Below are 8,744 nucleotides of genomic sequence, written 5' to 3'. Positions count from 1 at the left end.
ATCCATTATCACAGAGGAGGCCACACTGATCCCCGATCAGCGCTGCGACTCTCGGCTCATGGTTTTTATCAGCTGAAGTGATCCACGTGATGTAAATAAATGTGTTTTTAGATTGTGAATGTTGTTTTTCTTTGACTCACTGAGATGACTTCATACCTGTGGAAACTTTGCTGTTCATATGTGTTGAATTGTTTCCACGCGAGTTGTGAAATTATTCAGTAATTATTTGAAAAGTAAGAACCTGGAAAGCATTAACACTGAGGAGGAAGCTACTTTGCAGAATAAGGTTTTTTACGTAGAAAACATGTTGACTTTATAAAATATAGAGTTTAAATCAGCCAACAGGGTGTCAAGATACAATATTAAAATACATTTTCCAAGTTGACAAATTAATACTCCCCCAAAACACGGAACATGTTGAATTAGGTTAGCTTTTGATGTATTCTGTAATTACAAAACTTTACTGAATAAAAAAAGTTCTGTTGAGGTCAGAAACAATTAAGATTTGGCCAATTAAGCCAATTAACTCTGAATGGAAAACACCTGTTTGTGTGTGTCGGCGCAGGACTATAAAGATGTACCAGGTGGACAGCTAAAGAGTTTTAAAACAGTTATTTTATTGTTGCATGCTTTTAAATGGCAGTGCATCTTCTTTGCAGGACTGAGGAAGGACGAGTCAGAGCCCGTTTCACTCTACAAAGTCCTAAAAATGTTCTGGTGGCACTTTGTTATGAACAGACCTGTAAACTGCATGTACGTGCAGTGTGTTGAAGAGGATTAAATGTCCCTGCTCCACATCACTTGTTCACAATTTAAAGCTTTCAGCCAATAATCAAAACTGCATTCTGTTATCTAATCATGATGTTTGAGCCTCCGTCCGGGATAAAGTCAACTGCAGACATTCACCACTAGATGGCAGCATTCAGCAGGTGAAGCGCTGACCCCAGCCTGACTCCTGGTCCAGCACCCTTCAGTGTTTCTGAGAAAGTAATTTGGGCTAAAAGATCAGTAATAAGAGACAAGTTATCAGTAAGTGCAGTCATTTTAAAAGAATCTTTATTTTATTAAATCCACTTCTTGTTTTAAAACTTTCAAAGCTCACAGGTAGAAAGTTCACTCGTATCAAAGTTGCAAAAAAGGATTATTGTACAATATTTAAATTCAGCCAACAGTTTTTAAGTCTTTCCGCTCAAACAGTCTCTTTTGTTCTGCACCAGCAGTCTAATAAAAACTGAGGACTTCATTCAGAAACACTCATCCTGATTACAAGCGAACAGTCGCCTCAGCAACTGTGAGAAAAACCTCAGAAACTTCTTCCTTCTCTTATTTCTCCGCTGGTGTTGCAGCAGAAAACACAGCAAATCAACACGTCAAGTCCAAATGTCCTAGCCGAACGCTGACATGGCCCACTGCTTGACGTCAGTGGGGCATTGTGGGTACTTCTGCAGGGCCTCCATGATCTGACTGTGGTCGAGCATGAGCCTCATGAGCTGGTACTCCCTCTGAGTTTTGGTCGAAGCGCTGTCGACCGGCCGGATCAGCTCCAGCTGCTCCAGGTGCTCGAAGGCCTGAGGACAGGTGAGAGGTGAAGATGAGAACCTGTGAGGCAGCATGACGAGCATCACGAGGCTCTTTAAATGCTTCACACAGACCTTCATGATGACCGGCTGCTCAAAGTTGTACATGGAGTTCGACTTCCTCTGCAGGAACTTCTTGAACTCTAAACAGGAAAAATCAACCAATCATACACAAGTAAAATGTTGTTAGCATCAGGGCTAAACTCTCATTTCCCTCGCTGATTAATTTTCAGTCATTTTTACTCCTTTATAAGCTCTTTCTTCCTGCTTTTCTTGTTGTTGCATGTTTGCATTAATAACAGTCAGCTGATCTCCAGATCAGACGAAGCAGAGGAGGAGGTGAAGTTTCCAGCCTCACCGTTGTGAACCATTTGGAAGTTGAACGGCTCTCCTTCGTAGACGTCGTTGAGGTGTTTCATGGCGATGATCAGGCACAGCTCCAAGATGGACAGACCTGTAGGGAGAAAACACAAACGTGACAGACTCCCTGCTGCGTCTGAAAGATCATCTTCTCTCGCCGTTTCGTTTGTTACCGTGGAGCACGTTCGCCACGGCGTCGGCGAAACACAGCCTGCTGGCCTCCAGCAGGTCGGCGGGTTTGACGGCAGGTTTGGCTGCAGACACGCGACTCAGACACAACATCTGGAGGTAAAGAGAGAAAAATGACAACAAATCAAACTGGAGACATTTTACAGGGAGAATTCAAACACTGAACCCAGAGGAGTAAAGAGGAGAGAGGACAGGGGAGGAGAAAAGACAAGGAGAGGAGAAAATAGGGTTGAGGAGGAAGGAGAGTTCAGGAACAGAAAAGAGGAGAGATGAAAGGGGAGAAACAGGAAAGAGGAAATAGGAGAGGAGAAAGGAGGGATTAGGAAAGGGAAAGAGGAGAGGATGAAAGACGAGGAGAAAATGGGAGGGAGTATGAAAGGAGGGAGAGGGCAGGAAAGGAGAAAAGATGAGAGGGGGAATGATAAGGTGGAAGGAGGAGAGGCGGAAAGAAGAAGAGAAAATAGGAGAGGAGAGGAGAAGAAGAAAGGCAGGATGAGGTGGAAAGAGGAAAGGAGGAAAAATATTAGGAAAAGAGAAGATAGGCAAGGAGAGGAGGAAAGATGAGGAAGAAAAAGAGAGGACAAAAGGGGAGAGAGGAGAGATTCTGAGGAAATAGGAGAGGAGAAAAGAGGAGGAAGGAGGTGTGCTGTACCAGCAGCATGTGCATTGAGCGGAAGTCTTTGCTGGAGTTGAAGTGTCTCTGTAAGACGTCCTCGACCGATTTGTCTTCACACAGAATCTGAAGAGAGAAAACAAACAGCAGACAAGTGAAACGCGGCTGAAGCCTCAGGCTGTGGATCTTTACGGACAGCGCCTCCTCCAGGCCAATCACAGAACGCCCGATTCGTCCACTTCGATTGGCCGTCGTCTGACTTGCCGCACTGAGCCGAGATCGGTTCTTCCGCTCACCTTCACGCTGGCGTTCCAGTCCTGAGCGAACCTGTCGTCGGGGAAGTCGTCCGGCAGGCTGAACTGGGTTCGGACCCGCTCCAGGTACTGAGGGAACGTCGGGTTGCTCAGCAGGTGGATCTGACGGTGGGAGAACCGCGACTTCACCCGCTTCTCCAACAGCTCCAGAACATCCTGGATGGAGGAGAACCATCATTTAAAACAAAGGAGTGAAGCTAAATTATGAAAAAAGCTGCAGTATTTTCCTGACGGGAGGATCGAGGGGCTCACCAGTCTGCAGGTGAGGCCGACCACAGCGATGGGAGCCTGGGCAGACTGGGAGATGTCAAACAGGTTGTAGAGCAGCGTCTGGTTCTTATGGTGGGCGAACAGGTCGAACTCGTCCAGGACGAACAGCACCGGGCGGCTGCTGCTGCGATCGCCTGGCGACAAACCCAAACATCAACCGTCATGGTCTCAAACTCAAAGCGCTGCATGATCAGGCCTGAAGTTTCTCACCTTTCTTCAACGCCTCCAGCAAGAAAGCCAGATTCTCTGCAAAACTTCCCTGAAATGAAACAAAAGCAGATTTTTTTTAGCACTTTTATTTCATTATTAATGACAAAACTGTTCATAAAACGTTTTCCAAATACTTACAAACACTTTATCACCAACAACATTTTCCAGGTGGAGCTGCCGTGTTATTTCTTTCAGCGCGATTCTATCGTCAGTCTGCAGGAGACCTACAACAAGCAGGCACGTTATATATCTGATTATCTGTACTTGGAGACATTTTTCATAAATAGCAGTGCATGAATCCTGGTGGGATATCTTCTAGCCACAGGAAAGAACATCCAGAGACGTGAGACCTTCTAACTATGCGGGTCCTTAAATGCTGAATAAATTAAATGGGGTTTGGTGAGGAATCAGCACCGTTGAGATGAACCTGCAGCAGGTTTTGTTGCACTTCTTTTTCCTCCAGCAGATCTCTCAACACACACTTCAGCAGCTGCAGACACAGAAACACAGACAGCATCAGACAGTAGAACCCCCCCGGGGTTTCAAACACTTCAACGCAATTCATCATCTTCTCAACCTTTTTTTTTTTTGTACCCATAAGCCCCCACAGAGCGTGTGCTCTGGCTGCAGAGGCTCACCGTTGTTTTTCCTGCTCCTCTGGGACCAACGATTAGCACCGAGTTACTCTCCCCGTGGACAGCCGTCCGCCTCAGCAGCTCCAGGAGGTGTCTGAAAATACAACGTTCAAACTACAACGCCCATAATGCTCCTCCAGGTGTGGAAAATAACGAGTTCTATAATTAAAAGTGACATTTCTGTTCCCCACTCTCTAAACCTCCTGCAGTTCCGTCTAATGAGTGCAAGTGATTAAATCCTCAGAGTTGGAGGTGGACTTCACTACCTGCTCAGGAGAGCAACACCTGGGACGCTCGTGTTGTGTCCAAGTCAGCTGGGAACTGGAGCTTTTGCAGCCCACAAACTGGGACAGCGCTGTCAGCCAGGTGAGACTGAACTGGGTCACTGAAACTCCCACCGAGTCCCAGATCATCTCTCTCTAACAGATGACAGTCCTGCTGCAGTGTCGACTGAAAAATTCAAGGATTTCTCCTGAATATGAGCATCTTTAATCCGTCTTACGACAACATACGCCTCTTGAAAGAAGATGTTTGTCATTTTCTAACATTTGATGTGCATTTTCCAAACCATTCAAGACCTGTAAACGACCTCATTCTTTATCTCAATTACAGCTGGAATAATTAACCAATTAGTCCATAATTTTTCTAGTTATTTATATATCTATCATGAGTCATTGACAGTAGTTTCTCAGCAATTTGAACATGAAAAAGAATTTCTCACGATTTTTAATTAACTGAGAAAAATAATCTGAAATTTAATGGATAAAGGCAATATTCATTAATTGCAGCGCTCATTGAATCTTTTCCAGATTTGTGTGCTTTTTCCCCCTTACAGCTCTTCTAATGTTGCTAAAAACACATGACAATCAATTTTCGCTCAAATTCTCAACCACATCAATAAAATTATTTAATTTGGGTCAAAGCGACGTGAAAAGTCACCTCAGCACACATCAAAATAAAGAGAGATTTCAGACTTCGCAGCCAGCTTTGAGGATGTAAACCTACTTGTGTTGAGCTTCCACTCCCTCCGGCCTGTCGGGGAGCTGCTGACGGCAAAGTCGCTCCCTTAAAATCTCCTGAACCTGGAAATGAACATGAACGCAGACATTTCAGCAACGCATCGTGCAATAATATCACATGCCTGCAAACCAGTTGCTTGTATGAACTTTCACCATCACCATAAACAAGTTAGAAGAGAATAAGTCATTGTGGCTGATACTCACCTGCGTGATGCATTCTCCTACTGGCAAATGAGCATCTTTCACTTTCCTCTTACTCATCCTGCTGTGACTGCAACACATGTGGTTCATTGGTTAAAATACATGACATATGAGGTGCCCGACAAATGCTGCAGGGACTTCCAAAGGTCCTTAATGACATCCCATCCCTTAATGATATCTCAGCAGTACTCAGCTAAAATTCCGTATTTAATGTCATGGAACGGACTCAGTCTTTGACGTTTAAGCCAAACTCCAATTGATTGTTCAACAAAAAAACAATGACCTCGCTTTGTGACCTAATTTGCCTTCATGTTGTAACATTGGATTAGGTCTGTAATAAATGAGGGTAAACCATCATTCAATTCGGCATATAGCTAATGCAGCAAGAATAATCTGTTCATAAATTAATAAGATTTCTACTTTAATAGCTGCCATGTAGGTGTGCTAACAGTATAATCATGTCCCTGAAGTCTTAGTGGATGGTACGTATGCCGAATTATAAAGAAACTCGTAATTATTCAGTAGGAGTGCGAGTTGTATTAAAGACTGTAATAGCATTTGACGGGAAGCAAGGATTCAGTAATCTGCCGGAGTTTCAGAATAGAGTTTGGTGTCACTTTCTCTCCACGCTAGTTAACGTCAACTGGGCTCGTTAGCAGCGCGCTGCAGAAGCAAACCAGCAGCACGTTTTGTAATAGCGAAGTGAAATGTTCAGAATATGTGTTTAAATCAACGTTAGCCTGTCCAACAAAACACACACACACACAGAACAATAACGAAACATACCGTGAGAAGCCGGTAGTTAAGCTCCTGAGAGGTCTCAATCTTCGCGGGAATTCTGCGCTGCCAGCAATGACGACTTCCTGCTTTGACTGATTCTCCGGCTCTGATTGGCTGAGGCTCAGACATGGACTGGAGATGCACTGCCACAGCCAGTATGAGGCATCCAATCACAATTACTCTCTAAACAATAACAGTCATAATAATAGATGTGCTGTAGAGCTCCACTATCATCCAAAAACTATTGAAAATGCATCAATTGAAATACTTAATAGAGCACCAAATCTGTATTAATCCACCACTGAAAATAGTCCCAAACAATGCATTTACTGCTGTTTGAGGAATATTGACTAAAAACCACAGTGACCAGCTGTTTTAGGATATAACAGTCTTTTTTTTATGAAACTGTGCATCTTAAATAAAAATTGCTAAATTTAAACAAAACAAAAACCTCAAACTGAACATACTTTCAACAATACCTGGAGCTTTCAACCCCACCTCACAGTCTTCATCAATGGCGGGTGTGTGAAATTTCTGGCAATTATATTAATTTGTCTTGAAAAACAGCTTTGAAATGGCCACATCTTTAAGCATTTTCAGGCAGCAAATACCTGATGCAACACCATACAACCTCCACAGATTTTCTTTGAGCCTATATATCCTGCTTCCCTCCCCTTTGACTTTCATCAGACAAACACAATCCAGTCTGGACTCAATGAGCCGTAAGTAGACTTAAATTCAATTTTAGAAAACATCTGTGCAGCTCTGACAGAATTTGGAGGTGTGCTGCGCCGCATTTCAAAACGTGACACTGATTGCCCGAACAGAGGCAATTATATGTAATTATGAATTTTATTTTTTCAAATCTGTGGAGCCATAACTGCCACCATCGCTCTGATTTTGATCAAATTAGGCTGATCTGAATGGCTTGTGGTTCGCCTGCATAACAACATCTTTGATTCATTCACAATGATGATGAAGCTCTGGAGATGCTTAAATGCTTCCTGTGGCTTTTGGTTGACTGATGAAAAAAAGCACCAATAAACCACCAGATACCTCGCAAATCGTCTGCCAGCCTCTGCTCACATTTAGCCTGTCACATTATTCTAAAATACAACTCTCCGCTCTCACATTCAGCTCTGTGTTTGCCCTTAAAAATACATGAAGCGGCTCTTTTACGGCAGCTGTACACCGAATTAATTTAACGTCTCCTCAGGTTTGACCTTCAGACAAAATTCAAGCATTTGCAACCTGAGCTGCATCTTCTCTCCACTTCACATGACTGAGCTCCTCAGCTTTTTGGGCTCTCATCACCTTTATTTATTCAGAGAATTCATCTGTTTTTGCCTGTTTCATATTTTCATACACTTAAATACAGTATTGGTGGGAAATTACCAGCATAAAGCAGTGCCTTGCTCAACAGCAGCTGACTGACTCATCTTTTTAAATAAAAAATATATAAGAATTGTAGTTTTTTGTATCCTTACAACTAAAAAGACTGCAGGTGATCTGGTGCTGAAAGTGTTAATTTAGAACCGTTCAATGAATGTAATTAATTCTTAGCATTACAACAATTTGCAGCCTAATGGTGTAATAATCTCGTTAACACAATATGCCTCATTAAAATGACACAATACCTCCAAGCTATTAGTAAAATAACTCTTTTACTGTTAATGGGATTAATTTTAGTGAGCTTTATTATATTAACAAGGAAGTGATTTTTTTTTAACTCTGACGATGAATATTTACAACGAACATTAAATTATCAGGTAAAACTTCTGCTCACAACTTTCTACTATATTTAATACTGAGGTTTATGTGATGTTTTAATGCAGAAATTGGAATTTTTTTGCGTATATATCTGGAAAAAAAAATCCCTCTGTATGTGTCATTTGTTGTTTTGATCCCTCCCTACACTTCTGTACACTTCTGTCAGCCTGCAGCCCACTCATCTGTGAAGCAAAACCCCAAACTCAAGATACAACTCATTACTGAGCTGTTACTAAAAGGAACAACACTGCAGAGGAGTTTTGTGGTTGTAAAATCACCAAAAATAGTCTTCAAGTTTAAAATGAATTTAAAATTAGTATTCATTTGTAATGTCTTAAATTTAAATTCTGTTTCACTGGATTTTCAGCATGCCAGAAATAAATCAGAATCAACATCATGCCTGTATTCTGCAAAATGTTTGGCATCGTTCATTATTAAAATAATCAGAAATTATCTTGAAGCCATCAGAAGTGTCAAAATATCAGTGGATCGCTCATAATAAGAAGAGTTAAACCTGATATGATCTTTTACTCTGACACAGGACTAGTCAAACAGCAGATACATGAAATACTGTTCATTTTGGACAGCTGAAGCTCTCTGAGGAGCCCCGGAGACCCCCAGACCCCGCTGTGGGAACCACAACAGAAGACTCCGGCTCTGTGTGAGTCACCCCACCCACAGATCCAGTCGTTCTCCATTCCTTTGATAATGCTACTCCTAACTTTTGCCATGCAGAGCTTATGTATCTGAGCTCTGGAGGTAACGTGCATCACCTCTCCCATCTGCTGGCTGCTCCTGCGGCGCAT

General features: G+C 42.5%; 1 protein-coding gene across 1 annotated transcript; it reads right to left on the bottom strand.

Annotated features, from left to right (window-relative positions):
• Positions 1 to 1,038: 1,038 nt before the first annotated feature.
• Positions 1,039 to 6,236, bottom strand: orc4 (origin recognition complex, subunit 4). The gene is made up of 14 exons (XM_041966279.1): positions 6,175 to 6,236; positions 5,392 to 5,458; positions 5,174 to 5,250; positions 4,172 to 4,262; positions 3,948 to 4,023; positions 3,672 to 3,757; positions 3,534 to 3,582; positions 3,306 to 3,457; positions 3,036 to 3,209; positions 2,779 to 2,865; positions 2,111 to 2,219; positions 1,936 to 2,031; positions 1,653 to 1,720; positions 1,039 to 1,568 (listed from the first exon to the last, which is right to left on the bottom strand). Exons 2-14 carry the CDS (start codon positions 5,446 to 5,448, stop codon positions 1,386 to 1,388), a joined length of 1,305 nt encoding a protein of 434 aa, XP_041822213.1. The 5' UTR covers positions 5,449 to 5,458; positions 6,175 to 6,236; the 3' UTR covers positions 1,039 to 1,385.
• Positions 6,237 to 8,744: the final 2,508 nt, after the last annotated feature.

The sequence above is a fragment of the Chelmon rostratus genome, chromosome 24 (genome assembly GCF_017976325.1).
Source record: "Chelmon rostratus isolate fCheRos1 chromosome 24, fCheRos1.pri, whole genome shotgun sequence".
Taxonomy (NCBI): domain Eukaryota; kingdom Metazoa; phylum Chordata; class Actinopteri; order Chaetodontiformes; family Chaetodontidae; genus Chelmon; species Chelmon rostratus.
The sequence above is the reverse complement of the archived record's forward strand: the minus strand, read 5'-3'. Positions and strand labels throughout refer to the sequence as shown.